General features: G+C 64.0%; 1 protein-coding gene across 1 annotated transcript in view; it reads left to right on the forward strand.

The window, feature by feature from the left end:
• Positions 1–13865, forward strand: part of SLIT1 (slit guidance ligand 1) — a 50260-nt gene that overhangs the window by 34393 nt on the left and 2002 nt on the right. The window contains exons 6-31 of the mRNA XM_019471658.1: positions 412–483; positions 803–966; positions 1373–1520; positions 2033–2104; positions 2373–2444; positions 2558–2629; positions 2751–2894; positions 3028–3191; positions 3307–3330; positions 3823–3967; positions 4107–4181; positions 4413–4556; positions 4856–4999; positions 5122–5288; positions 6402–6534; positions 7619–7687; positions 8082–8153; positions 8340–8411; positions 8711–8782; positions 10524–10687; positions 11073–11197; positions 11415–11512; positions 12316–12455; positions 12842–12935; positions 13115–13252; positions 13607–13844. Of these exons, the coding sequence (XP_019327203.1) occupies positions 412–483; positions 803–966; positions 1373–1520; positions 2033–2104; positions 2373–2444; positions 2558–2629; positions 2751–2894; positions 3028–3191; positions 3307–3330; positions 3823–3967; positions 4107–4181; positions 4413–4556; positions 4856–4999; positions 5122–5288; positions 6402–6534; positions 7619–7687; positions 8082–8153; positions 8340–8411; positions 8711–8782; positions 10524–10687; positions 11073–11197; positions 11415–11512; positions 12316–12455; positions 12842–12935; positions 13115–13252; positions 13607–13844 (3022 nt within the window). The remainder of the gene's footprint in view (positions 1–411; positions 484–802; positions 967–1372; positions 1521–2032; positions 2105–2372; positions 2445–2557; positions 2630–2750; positions 2895–3027; positions 3192–3306; positions 3331–3822; positions 3968–4106; positions 4182–4412; positions 4557–4855; positions 5000–5121; positions 5289–6401; positions 6535–7618; positions 7688–8081; positions 8154–8339; positions 8412–8710; positions 8783–10523; positions 10688–11072; positions 11198–11414; positions 11513–12315; positions 12456–12841; positions 12936–13114; positions 13253–13606; positions 13845–13865) is intronic.

The following is a 13865-nucleotide window of genomic DNA, read 5'->3' on the forward strand; positions in this document are numbered from 1 at the left end:
GCTGGCTGGAGCCTCCAGCCCACAAGCCCCATGTGGGGTGAGGGTGTCCCCGGGTGCTTCCCTCTCACTGAGGTGCTGCAGGGACATCCTCAGCGTGCCATCTCTCCCTGGCCCCGAGGAGGGGCTGAGCAGGGGTCTGGTACCACTGCTGCGGAGCTGTGCTCCAGGGCCTGATCCTGCCCCAGGGTGTCCACCTGCCTGCAGCTGGCTGTGGAGGGGAGAAGCCTGGAAAAGGCAGCAGGCCCTGCCGGGGGTTTGGGCTGTCCCCATCCCTTGCCTCTCCGTCCATCCACCCTGTGCTGGGGGGTGGGTGGGTGCTGTTGCTTCCAGGGGTTTGGTGCCACCTGGACCATCTCATGTTCCCACTTATGGCCTGGCTGCCCTGACCTGCCCCCCTCTACCTTCCCGCAGGACCCTGAATAACAACAATATCACTTCCATCCCTGTGTCCAGCTTCAACCACATGCCCAAGCTGCGGACATTGTGAGTGCCGGGGCTGTGGGGGCGGGAGGGACCCGCCAGGCTAGAGTGGGATGTCCCCAGCTCTGCTGCTGATGCCAGCAGCTCAGCAGTGCTGGGACAGCACCGTGGGGAAGGGATGGAGGGGACACCCCTGCAGCGCATCCCCAAGCACTGCCGAGCAAGGTGGCCTTGGCAACCGGTGCAGATGCTCTCAGGCTCCTCCGTGTTCCCCTCTGTGTGCCCCTGACCTTTGGGATGAGCCATATGGGGGCAGCCGGGGGACAGGGGCGTGATGGGCAGAAGCCGTCCCATGGCCACTGACTGCCCCGTCTGCCCACAGCCGCCTGCACTCCAACCACCTCTTCTGCGACTGCCACCTGGCCTGGCTCTCGCAGTGGCTGCGCCAGCGCCCCACCATCGGGCTCTTCACCCAGTGTGCCGCTCCAGCCCAGCTCCGCGGCCTCAATGTGGCCGAGATCCAGAAGAACGAGTTCAGCTGCTCCGGTGAGGGGGACAGGGGAGGCGGTGGGTGTCAGGGCAGGGACAAAGGTGGGAGGGACAAAGTCTGTCCCATCGATGCAGCCCACCTCCACTCCCTGCCACGTGCCCCAGCTCAGAGCCTGGATGCACGCTGTGGGCTCAGCTCAGGTCAGCACCGTCCCTGGTGTTGGGACAACATGGGGACAGCACCACCCTATCAGTGTGACAAAGGGTGCATCGATCTGTGCCCTTGGAGCTGCATGCCTTTTGCATGGGGTTGGGGTGCACCAGGACCTTGTGCACCCACTCAAGGGTGCCACGAGCTGTCCCAGCCCGCCGAGCTGTCACCAGGGTCCCTTCCTCGGGGTGCTGCCATCCACCCGCCTGGCCCAGCTCTTTGCGACTCCCATGCTGGCCGTTTCCCCGGCAGGACAAACGGACCTGGCACGTGCCCAGCTCTGCAGCTTGTCCTCTGGCTCCTGCCCGGCCATGTGCACTTGCAGCAATGGCATCGTGGACTGTCGGGGCAAGGGACTGACAGCCATCCCCGCCAACCTGCCCGAGACCATGACGGAGATGTGAGTATGGCCCCACACCGTCACCGCCAGGCTCTGGGTGGCTCGAGGCAGTGGGGACACCGGGGCAAGCACCACGGCTCAGCCACCCCCCAGGGCGGCAGGCCTTCCTTGCCCTTCTCCCGTGCTGCCCAGATTTAGCCCTGGATTTAGCTGCATTAAAAATGTAAATAGAGAATTAATCTCCTTAGGGGAATCCAATTATGGTGCAAAGCCCCCGCTGGGACGGCGCATAAAGCACATGGGAGGCAGCAGGCACCCCCAGACCCAGGGTGCTGGGGGGGGAGGAGGTGCTCCCCCCACTCCAGCCAGCATGGTCTCCCCACCCATGGCTCCCCTCCCTGATGGAGAAAGCCCCAACCGCAGGCTGCAAGTTGTCCCTGGGGTGAATGGTGCCACACCGGTGGGGTAACTTACTACAAGCCTGGGGGTCTTGCAGCCCCCCAGCCCTGTCAATGGGGTGCTGGGGCTCGGCCAGCCCTACAACCCTCATCTGTTCCCCCTTCTCTTTGCAGACGCCTGGAGCTCAATGGCATCAAGTCCATCCCCCCAGGTGCCTTCTCCCCCTACAAGAAGCTGCGGAGGATGTAAGTGTGCAGCCCCTACAAGCTCACTCTGAACCCCAGCACTCTTCACCCCACTGTCCACTGCTGTGAGCCCGCAGGCCCCCACTCTGACAGGCATGGGGCACTTGCCGTGACATGGGTGCCCCACATGGCAGCACTGGGATGAGGTCTTGGATACTCCTAGCTCTGTATATAGGGTGCTGGGAGTGGTCCCCTGGACCCCGCAGGAGGATGGGGGCATGGGGAGAGAGAAGAGGGGCCCAGGCCACCTTCTCCCTCTGGGTTTCAGAGACCTGAGCAACAACCAGATCTCGGAGATCGCCCCCGATGCCTTCCAGGGACTGCGCTCACTGAACTCCCTGTAAGTGCCCACACCGGGGTGTGTGGGGTGAGGTGGGGCAGATGCTGTGCCCGCTGAACCGTGCCCCACACTGCCCCCCCCACATCCCTCTCACACTAGCCTTCCTCTCCCAGGGTGCTGTACGGCAACAAGATCACAGACCTCCCCAAGGGCGTCTTCGGGGGACTTTTCGCCCTGCAGCTGCTGTAAGGCGCTGGTGGCTGGGTGGGATGCTCTGCAGGGACACCAGGAATCAGGGCTGAGGTCCCCAACGCCTGTGGTGCAGTGAAGGGGGTCCCCAGTTTCACCTCCCTCCCTCCCTGCCAGGCTCCTCAACGCCAACAAGATCAACTGCGTGCGGGCAGATGCCTTCCAGGACCTGCAGAACCTCTCTCTGCTCTCGCTCTACGACAACAAGATCCAGAGCCTGGCCAAGGGCACCTTCACCTCCCTGCGGGCCATCCAGACCCTGTGAGTGCCCGCGCCAGCTCCAATGCCCGGGCAGGCGGGCGCCTGGGGGGAAGCATCTTGGCGGCTAGCTGGGACTGGAGCTGGCAGTCACCCGCTGCCCCCGGCGGTGTGTCACCCACTGTCCCCGGCGCAGGCACCTGGCCCAGAACCCCTTTGTCTGCGACTGCAACCTGAAGTGGCTGGCAGACTTCCTCCGCGCCAACCCCATCGAGACCAGCGGTGCCCGCTGTGCCAGCCCCCGGCGCCTGGCCAACAAGCGCATCGGCCAGATCAAGAGCAAGAAGTTTCGCTGCTCGGGTGAGAGCCGTCCCCGTCCCCGTCATGGGCGTCCTGTGGCACGGCTGTCCTCAGCCCTGCCCCAGCCTGATGTCTGTGTGCTCAGGGGTGCTGGTTGTGCTTTTTTTCTCCACAGCCAAAGAGCAGTATTTCATCCCAGGTAAGAGAAGGAGCCACATGTGTGTGTGCATGGGTGTGTGCATAGTGCCATTTCGGCCATGCTGCCTGCGGGGGTGGTTGTGCCAGAGCCCCGCAGTCTGGCCTGGCAGGACCATGCTGCATTTCCCATCATTTCTGGTTGCTGAGTTCCCAGGTGCTGCGGTAACAAAGTGCTGGGTACCAGGATGTGTCAGCATCTCCCACTGTGCCGTTATCTGGATGGGCACAGAGCGATCCGTGGGGTCCAGCTCTGGTTGCAGGAGGGGAGGAGGTGGTGGGCAGCGCAGCGCTCCATGTACCCAGGACAAATACCCCTGCAGATAAGCTGCTTTGGGCATGGAGAGGAGTAATACGTGTGCAACGGTTGGGATGAGGGGAGCTGGGGAAGAGACAGAGCCTGGCTGGGGGTGTGGGAGGATCAGAGGAGGGGAGGGCAGGTGCAGCCCCCATGCCTCTGCCTGTGGGAGCCCACGCTGCCCTCGCCGGCGCGCAGGGACGGAGGATTACCAGCTGAACAGCGAGTGCAACAGCGATGTGATCTGCCCCCCGAAGTGCCGCTGTGAATCCAGCGTGGTCGAGTGCTCCAACCTGAAGCTCACCAAGATTCCGGAGCGCATCCCGCAGTCCACAGCTGAGCTGTAAGAGCCTCCTCCCTCCCACTCTGCTTTCCCTCCTGCAGCCAGAGCATCGCTGGCGCTGGGGTTTGGCTCAGGGTTTGGTCTGTGCCAGGCCCTTCGCAGCCACCTCCTGAGCTCTTTTCCCTGCCACCCACCCCAGGCGCCTGAACAACAATGAAATCTCCGTCCTGGAGGCCACCGGCATCTTCAAGAAACTCCCACATCTGAAGAAAATGTGAGAATCGGGCAGGCACAGCCCCGTTGGGAGTGCCCAGGGGCTGGGAAGGCACATGGGGGTCCTGATGCCAGGGCAGCCTGGGGCGTGAAATGGGGGGGCACTTCCCGACCCAAGAGTCCCCTGAGGGACTGGGCATCACGGGGTGCTCAGTGGGACCTGGGGGAGGGAGTGTTCAGGATGAGGTCGGGGCAGAGCCCCCTGTTCCAGCCTGCTTTCCCCTCTCCGCAGCAACCTGAGCAATAACAAGGTGTCGGAGATCGAGGACGGTGTGTTCGAGGGGGCATCCTCTGTCAGCGAGCTGCACCTCACTGTCAACCAGCTAGAGTCGGTGCGGAGCGGCATGTTCAGGGGCCTGGATGGGCTGAGGACCCTGTGAGTCCCCCCTCCGCCATGGGCATGGGGCCAGGGACGTCCCTGCTCCTTCCTCCCCTGCCCTGCCTGCGCTGCCGGGCTGGTACTGTCTGCATCACTGTGAGGCCAGCTTGGGAGCACCTTACCCATCCTCTGGCCCTATCCAGAGGTGGGGAAGGGCTGGTCCCTGCTCAGGGACTGGCTCAGGCTCATCCTGCTGCCTGGCAGCGAGGTGGGCACAGCCCGGGCACTGCCTAGGCGGGTTTCCCCCATGGCGCCCACCCAGATCGTTAGGTGCCCTCGTCCCCTTCCCTCCGCAGGATGCTGAGGAACAACCGCATCAGCTGCATCCACAACGACAGCTTCACAGGGCTGCGCAACGTCCGCCTGCTCTCCCTGTACGACAACCAGATCAGCACCATCGCGCCGGGCGCCTTCGACACGCTGCAGTCCCTCTCCACGCTGTACGTCTCGGGGCCCGGGGGGGATGCTCCCAGGCTGTCCCCATCGCATCGGGGGGGCTGCAGGGGATCCCCTTGCCTGGCAGCTGCTCAGGTGATGCCCTTGCGCTCCCTCCTGTGTGCAGGAACCTGCTCGCCAACCCCTTCAACTGCAACTGCCAGCTGGCCTGGCTGGGGGACTGGCTGCGCAAGAGGAAGATCGTGACGGGGAACCCGCGGTGCCAAAACCCCGACTTCCTCCGGCAGATCCCACTCCAGGACGTGGCTTTCCCCGACTTCAGGTGTGAGGAAGGTAACTCACGGGCCCCGCGGCACCGGGGATGAGGGGGGACTGGGCTGCTCCTCCCGGGCTGACACCGTGCCCCCTGTCCCAGCACTGTCCCTGCTCCTGGGATGTCCGGCAGTGCCCCATGGCAAGCTGGTAGCTCGGAGGGTCCCTCAGCCCATTAACACCCTCCCCTAATGACGCATGAGTTTCCCTTCCTGGTACCCAGCCCTTAGGGCTGCACTCAAATACCCACGGGCTGCTCTGAAGTCGGGAGAGGAGCTTGTACCCACTGCACCGCGTGGCCCTTATACGTAGGCAGGTCCGTGCTGGCAACCGCTGTGCCCTGGGTGCTGGCAGGAGCAGATGTGTAGGCAAAGCCCAGCAGGATTCATCCTGCTCCTTCTTCCTTCCCCTCCCAGCCCCACACACACGCCGGAGCCAGGCAGATGGAGCCGGTGGGGAGCGCGCGCGTGTTGAGAGAAAAGCCTTTATTTATTTATTTTTTTAATTTAGAACAGCTTTTTGAGCCCTCTGGAAAATATTTACAAACAAATCATCGTTTCTTCTGCTTTCCCTCCTCCACCACGTCAAAGACTGAAGGGTTGCATCCTGCGCCTTTCCTAGTGGTGCGAGATAACATACGGTCGTCCCGGGGATGCCTCTACCGCAGGAGCCCAGCGCCACGGCAGGGAAGGGGGAGCAATGCCGGCTCCTCTGGCTGCTCGGCACAGGCACCTCTCCCTCTAGCCTGTGTCTGGGAGATGGGTGAAGGTTATTTCAGGAGGATTTGCAGAGCTGAGCCCCTTCCTCTGTGCCCTCCTCTCTGCCGTTCCTGGGACTGCATTTTTGCTTGAAAATGGTGAAAATCAGAGCAGCCTTGAGCTGGCTGGTTGCATCCATCCTGGTGGGGCAGGTGGTTTCTGGGCACAGGAGCAATTCATGCACTGCTGACTCTCCGCCAGGCTGGGGCTATTCCCTGCAAGCAGGCTGCCTGCAGCACCCTGCTTTGGGGGCGAGGGGAGATGGTCAGCGTGGGAGGGGAGCAGTCCTAGGCAGGCACAAGGCACCTAGTCCAGCCTCACGCGGTGCCCGAAGGCTGGGCCCCAGTGACTTTGTGGCTCTCTGTGCCTGGTGCAGGTCAGGAGGAGACCAGCTGCATCCCCCGGCCCCAGTGCCCGCAGGAGTGCACCTGCCTTGACACCGTCGTCCGCTGCAGCAACAAGCACCTCAAGGCCCTGCCCAAGGGGATCCCCAAGAACGTCACAGAGCTGTGAGTGGCGGGCGAGTGCCCAGGCTCTCCCCCCGACCTCCAGTGACTTCGTGGCTCTGGTGGGGGGTCTCTGCTGTGGGGTTGCAGGTGTGGGGGCAGAGATGCTCCCTCCTACACCCCCATCCTGGCCCGGTAGTGGGAGCAGGACCCCCACCCAGCCAAGGAACCCTGTCCAGCCCTGAACCCAGTGAGGGGCTCAGCGAAAGCCTCTCTGCTGACTAAGGGCTACCAAAGGTGATCAGCAAGGGTTGTTGTCACAGCATCTGGGTCCCTGCTCTTTGGCCCTTGGGAGGGTGCAGCGTGGGACAGCCGCCCCCTGCAGCTGCGGTCCCCATGCAGCTGTGAAGCCCAGGGCTCTGCGGTCCCCAGCAGCCTGCCATCAGTGACAGGGATGCGGCCACCCTGCCTCTGCCAGCTCCCTGGCCCCTCTCTGCCATCACCTCTCCCTGCGGCTGCGGGGATGCTCTTGGCAACGCTGGCTCCGAGCACACAGGGATGCGATTTGCCTGGGGTCAGCTACCCAACAGCACGGGTGTCAGGGAGATACCCAGGCAGCCATGCCAGGTCTGGATGTGGAGGGATCGTGACGCTCGTTGCACCTGGGCTCTGCACCCGTCTGGGATGCAAGTCCTGTGTGCAGGGGGTGTAGGCACTAGTTGTGCACATGCATATGTATACCACCCCCTCACACCCCTGCGCTGTCTCGCACACCCCTTCTCTTTCCACATCCTCCGCTCTCTCTCACACATGCCTTGGGAACAGTTACGGCCGCCCACGCTCACATCGGATGTGTAAACGCAGCACATGGCTGGTTGTGCTCATACATGCAAGCTGCTGGGAGACTGCTCCCAGGGACACGCACGCAGAACTCCCAGGCATACTAATGTGCTTGCACGCCGGCTCCCCTGCCAGCCCAGGGGTCCCCGGAGAGCCTTGTGGGCCCTGGGTGCCGAGAGGGAGGTGATGCTGGAGGTGCTCCTCAGCCCAAAGTCCATAGGGGTGTCTGCGCAGGAGAAACGGGAGGGTGGAGAGAGGGACCTCCTGCTTCTTCACCACTCCGAGGTGCTTTCATTCTCCCTTGCAGCTACCTGGATGGAAACCAGTTCACTCAGGTCCCAGGGCAGCTCTCCACTTTCAAGTACCTGCAGCTTGTGTAAGTAGCCAGGAGCAGGAACCCAGGCAGCCAGTCCCACTACTGGGACCTGTGGGCAAGGACAGGGGCTGTCCCTGTGGTGCATGGTCCCAAGGAGGGGCCTGGCGGTGTGCGGGGACCCCCGACAGCCCCCTGTGTCCCCCCTCTGCACCGGGACACAGCTGGCTGGCAGCAACGCTCAGCCCCTGTGTGCTCACAGCCTCTGCTGGGGCTGGGCATGGGGCAGAGGGGTGACAGTGGCATTGCTGCCGGCACCCTGTGTTGACAGCCCTGCTGCTCCCTTGGAGGCCGTGCCATGCTGCTGTTCGCACCCCATTGCAGCTGAGCAGGTGGGGGAGCAGCAAGGGGGGATGGGGCCCAGCTGGCTCCAACCCCTGGGGTTTCTGTTTTCCAGCGATCTGAGCAACAACAAGATCAGCTCCCTGAGCAACTCCTCCTTCACCAACATGAGCCAGCTCACCACCCTGTAAGTGCGGTCCCTGCGGTGGTGTTCCTAGGGGACCCCGAAGACAGGGGTTGCTGGGGACACCAGGGTCTCCCCACTCCATGTGGGTGAAGCTGTAGTTTGAGCTGGAGCTGACATGTGGGGTGGCTGGAGGGAGCGTGCAGCAATGCCCACGGCGCTGTGTTACCTCTTCCTTCCCTTCTGCAGGATCCTCAGCTACAACTCCCTGCAGTGCATCCCTCCGCTGGCCTTTGAGGGCCTCCGCTCCCTCCGGTTGCTGTAAGTACCTGCTCACAGCCCCGCTCGGCCCCTTCTCTGCTGCTGGCTGTGTCCCCATGTCCCCTGTGCCTGCTTGGAGGAGGGTGTAGGCAGGCGGGCAGGGTACAGGCTGCAGGAGGAGCAAGGGGAGATGCATCAGCCTCTCGGAGCAGATGGTGCATTTGCAACAGTGACAGTGTGGTGGGGTCTGGCTCTGCCACCCACGCCTGGACCCATGGGGTGGGGGCAGCCCAGATGGTCACAGTCCTTGCTGCCCACCCTGGAGCCATGGGGATCACAGGACCCTCTGTTCTCTGCAGGTCTCTCCATGGCAATGACATCTCCAGCCTCCCCGAGGGCATCTTCGCAGATGTCACCGCCCTGTCCCACCTGTGAGTATCTCTCGCTCTGCAGGGCGCAGGGCTGGATGCAGGCTCAGGAGACCTTTAAAAACCATGGGGCTGAGCCCAGCTTCTCTGGGCCGATACTTGGGACAGCGTTTGTGGGGCAGTGCTGTGCTGTGTTGTGCCTGCTCTCCCCGTGCTCAGCCCTCAGCTCTGTGCGTGCAGCTGAGCCTCCCAGTGCAGCTGGGATGGTCCTATGGTTCTTGCTGGAGGTGGTGTGGGGGTCCCCCCCCGACCCTGCCAGGTCTCCAGGGTCCCCTAACACACAGGTCAGTCTGTGCAAGGTGCTGGCACGGCTGTGGGTTGGCGGGGGCTGCTCTGACACATGGCAGCGTGTCGTTAGCCTCCTGCCAGGACGCTTCCCTGCAGCAGCCCCCCAAATCTGCCATCAAGCATTCTCCTGCTGGTGGTGGTGCCCCTTTTCCTGTTTGAGGGAGCCTGTACCCCAGGAGCACAGCCCTGTACACACTGCCCGGGGCGGGGGTTCAGCTTTGCTCATGTGGGTTGGCGGGGGCTGCTCTGACACATGGCAGCGTGTCGTTAGCCTCCTGCCAGGACGCTTCCCTGCAGCAGCCCCCCAAATCTGCCATCAAGCATTCTCCTGCTGGTGGTGGTGTTTCAGCCCCTTTTTGAGGGAGCCTGTACCCCAGGAGCACAGCCCTGTACACACTGCCCGGGGCGGGGGTTCAGCTTTGCTCATGGTGACGTTTCGGTCCCTTCCCTGTCCCTGCTAAGCAGTTCCCACCCGCCTGCTGGTGGCCGGTCCTGCTCCTGGCATCCTGGGGGTCTCAGGCTGTTCCTCCAGCCTGCAGAGAGCATCTTGATTTCCAGTCCTGGCCTCCCTGTGTTTTTTGGGAGCAGCACTGCTCGGTTTGGTCTTCCCTGGCTCTTCACCGATTTCCCTTGCCAAAGCGTGGTGCTGCCTTTGCCGCTGCCAGCCGGCGCTGCCAGCTCCCGCAGGGCTGAGCTGTGTCACCAGCCGGCGCTGTTGGTGCTGTAGGACCAGGTTTGTCAGCCCCAGCAGATCTGCTGTCCCTACCGCCTGCCTTCTGCGCTGCTGTCTCCTTCCTTCGTCACAGGTGTCGGTCACACCGGCCCTCCATCACTGCTGACCTTTGCAGTGAAGGAGGATGCAAAGAGGCATCCAACCCCTCAGCCTCCCACGTCACCTGCTGCTCCCTGCCCTGCTCTGCTGTGGAGCAGAGCAACCCTCCCTCCTCCTCCTCTCTCGGAGCAATTCCTTGCTCTCCCCCAATGCTGTCCCCACGAGCTCTGGCCGTGACCCGCTGCTTGTCCCCAGCAGCCTGCTCCCGTGTCCCTGTCCTGCAGGCTTGTGTGGCAGAGGCCAAGCTGGCCCCGCAGCTCCTGTGCAATGGTCCTGTTGTTTCTGCACAGCCTCAAGGTGCTTTGCCTGGTTTGCGCTGGGCCCAGGCAGCTTTTCCTGAGTGCTGGAGAGGGATCCCCGAGGATTTCTGTGTGGGCAGCCAGAGGAGAGCCCCAGCACAGAGCCACGGGGCACTGCATGGGCTCTGGCAGGAGGGTCATCTAACTGGGCAGCAGTGTGGGGCTGAGTGTGCTCCCCAGTCCTCCCACAGCGGGCAGTATCTCTGGTTGGTCTGGAAATGGAGGAGACCAGCCAAGTGAGCAAGTCCTGTCCCGTTCTAAGGTCTCTGAGCCCAGTTCCCTGCCGAGGGCAGTGGGTGCAGTTTTGCCCTTCCTCCCCCTGCAGAGCCATTGGGGCCAACCCCCTGTACTGCAGCTGCAACCTGCGCTGGCTCTCCAGCTGGGTCAAGACAGGGTACAAGGAGCCAGGCATCGCCCGCTGCGCTGGGCCCCCTGACATGGAAGGCAAGCTGCTGCTCACCACCCCCGCCAAGAAGTTTGAGTGCCAAGGTGAGAGGCGCCCGCGCCGTCCGTCTGTCCATCCATGCCCTCCTCAGGCAGGGCTGCAGGTGGCACAGGGAGATGGGCTGCCTCCTGCCCCACGCCCGGCAGAGCGATGCTCTGTGAGTCTGGGAGACACCAGCATTTCATCTGTTGAGCTGCCTTGTGGAGGAGGGGGACCGGGATGCTTCTGTCCCCTTACCTGACTGGTGGCACGTCCCTGGTGACCGAACAAGCATGTGGCTGCCCCATCGCCTGGTGCACAGCCCCTCGGCGGGGCAGGCTCTGCTCTCAGCCATGGCTGGGGCTCTGCCCCCCATGTGGGTGCCCACAAACGGACACCTCCCCATCACTCCCCATACCGACAGTCATCTCCGTGCCTCCCATCCTGCAGGCCCGCCCGCCCTCAGCGTCCAGGCCAAGTGCAACCCCTGCCTCTCCAGCCCCTGCCAGAACCAGGGCACCTGCCACAACGACCCCCTCGGCTTCTACCGCTGCACCTGCCCCAGCGGCTACAAGGTATGCTGGTCCCAGGGGTCCCCAGCACAGCGTGATGTGTCCCTGCAGAGGGGAAGGGGGCAGCGCGGGGGCTCTGCCGTGCCCCCGGGGCTCACTGCCTGCAGGACTGTCCCCCTTCTCTGCACACCGCAGCGCCCTGCCGAGTGGGATGGGGCAGGGAGAGCTGGGCACAGTGCCGTGGCACCCTCCTCACTCCCACTTCTCCCTCCTTTCCCAGGGCAGGGACTGCGAGGTGGCACTCAGCGGCTGCTCCTCCAACCCCTGCGCCAATGGGGGGACCTGCCAGCCTCAGAAGGGGGAAGGAGCTGGGTTCAGGTGAGTGCTGGATGAGGACCCACAAAAGATGGGTGTTTGGGCAGCAGCGTGGAGCCCCGGCATCCCACAGAGATAAAGTCTGATGCTTCCTTCCCCTCCTGCGTGCTCCCTTGGGCATATAGCTGGGGTATTGCATTCACCCGGCAGCTCCAGCCCATGCTGCCTGCTCTCTGCAGCCCTGCCTGTGCCTCCTGCCAGCACAGTGCCAGCAGGGCTGAGTGCTGGCTCTGCTTCCCCATGCCCCCCAGCCCTGCAGGCTCCTGGGCTGAGGGCGTGTGGGGGGAGAGGGGGTCCCGCCCCCACGGGAGGTATGGGAAGGCAAAGGGCAGCGGGATTTGGGGCTGGGATCCGGCTGCTGCAGCAGGGCTGACTGTGGGATGGGGCAGGATGCAGCCCTGCGGTCGCTGCTGCTCCCTGTGAAGCTGCTGTGCCCCCGCGCGACCCTTGCTACCCTGAATGCTTCAGGCCTTTCTGGGAACCAGGGTGCAATTAGCGGCTGAAAATAGACAGCAGGCCAGGAGCGAGGAGGTGGGCTGCGCAGCCACCCGGCCCCCCCGCGCTGTGGCCTCTCAGCCCGTTGTCGTGGCAACTCAGCATCCTCGCCGTGCGCTCCGCATGGGGCTGCGCACTGCCACCCTCCTCTGTGCCCAGTGTTCAGCAGGGGGGCACCGAACCCTGCTCCGCAGAGCCTCTCGGCATGCATGCATGCTCCACGGCCAAGATCCTGTGCTGGTGTTTTTGCGGGAACCACCCTGAAACGCTCCGTTTCCCACGCCCTGACACTGCCCCATGCCCCACGGCAGGTGCCTGTGCCCGGTGGGCTTCGAGGGCCCGAGCTGCCGTGCCGCGAGTGACCCCTGCAAGGAGCACAGCTGTGAGAATGGGAGCTCCTGCGTGCCCGGTGCCACCAACTACACCTGCCTGTGCCCTGCCCATTACACAGGTACCCGGCATGAGGGCTGGCCATCCCCAGACCTCGCGGGCCTGGCAGGGGGATGTGCCCAGTGCTTCTCCCTTCCCACCAATCAGGGCTAATAGCTCCTCTGCCTGCTGTCCCAGTGCCTATCACCATGGCCTCTGGGCTCCTCGAGTTTGGGTACACCCAGCTGAGCCCCCATACCCTGGGATGCCCTTGCTACCTGGCTGGGGTGAGAGCTGCCTCTGGCAGAGCAGAGTCCTGCACCCATGGCGGTGCGAGCTGCGGGCTCGGCAGCTCCCTGACTTGAGCTGAGCCCCCTGTGGGGTCCCCCTGCCCCGCGGGGTCTGGGGCTGCCCCTCCGGTACTGGAGCTGCTGAGCACCCCCTGGCAGCCCCTCTTCTGCCCTGCAGGGGACTTCTGTGAGCAGCCTCCGGATTTCTGCTCAGCTGAGCTCAGCCCGTGCCAGCATGGCTCCACCTGCGTCTCCACCAGCCAGGGGCCCAGGTGAGCCCCCCCTCCCCAAACCACTTTCTCCCGGCTGCCTGGCAGGGGAGATTTGCTTTTGGGGGGCTGCAGCTCGCAGGCTGGTGAGGGAGCACAGGGAGGGGGATGCCAGGAGGAGCAGGCGCCCACCAGCACAGGGGGGAAGGAAGGGGCGGCCATAAGCCCCCCACCTGCCCCAGGTGCGAGTGTGTGCCCGGCTACGTGGGGAGCAACTGCAGTGAGGACTTCGACGACTGCCAGGACCACCGGTGCCAGAACAACGCCCGCTGCCTGGACGAGGTGAACGGCTACTCCTGCCTCTGCACTGAGGGCTACAGGTACCGCCGGGGAGATGGGGGGGCACCGGGAGATAACGGGGATGGTTACGTATCACTGTGCAGGAGTGACCGGTCCTGGCTACCACGTCCATCCGTCCGTCCATCCATCCCAGTGCAAGAAGGAGTGGGGTGGGGGGTGTGGGTCCCCAGGGATGGAGGCTGAAGGGAGCCAGCATCCCTGGGCAGGGACCCCAGGATGGGGCTCAGCATTCAGGCATCCTTCTGATGCCGCTGGCTGGAAAGCCTCCTCAAGGACCCCAAACCAGGGGTGTGCTGTCAGAGCCCCATGGGGCAGTGGGCAGGGGCTAGGGCGCGTTCCCAGCCCCGTGCCCAGCAACACCCTCGGCCCTGCAGTGGCCAGCTCTGCGAGATGCCACCCCGTGCCACCGGCCAGCCCGGCCTCTGTGAGCGAGCCGAGTGCCAGAATGGGGCCCCGTGTGTGGAGCTGGGTGCCCGCGCCCTCTGCCAGTGCCTGCCTGGCTTTGGTGGCCCCAAGTGCGAGAAGCTGCTGAGCGTCAACTTCGTGGACCGGGACACGTACCTGCAGTTCACCGACCTGCAGGACTGGCCCCGGGCCAACATCACCCTGCAGGTGAGGGCTGGGGGGGGGCGT

Source organism: Aptenodytes forsteri, unplaced genomic scaffold (genome assembly GCF_000699145.1).
Source record: "Aptenodytes forsteri isolate BGI_AS27 unplaced genomic scaffold, ASM69914v1 Scaffold15, whole genome shotgun sequence".
Classification (NCBI taxonomy): Eukaryota; Metazoa; Chordata; class Aves; order Sphenisciformes; family Spheniscidae; genus Aptenodytes; species Aptenodytes forsteri.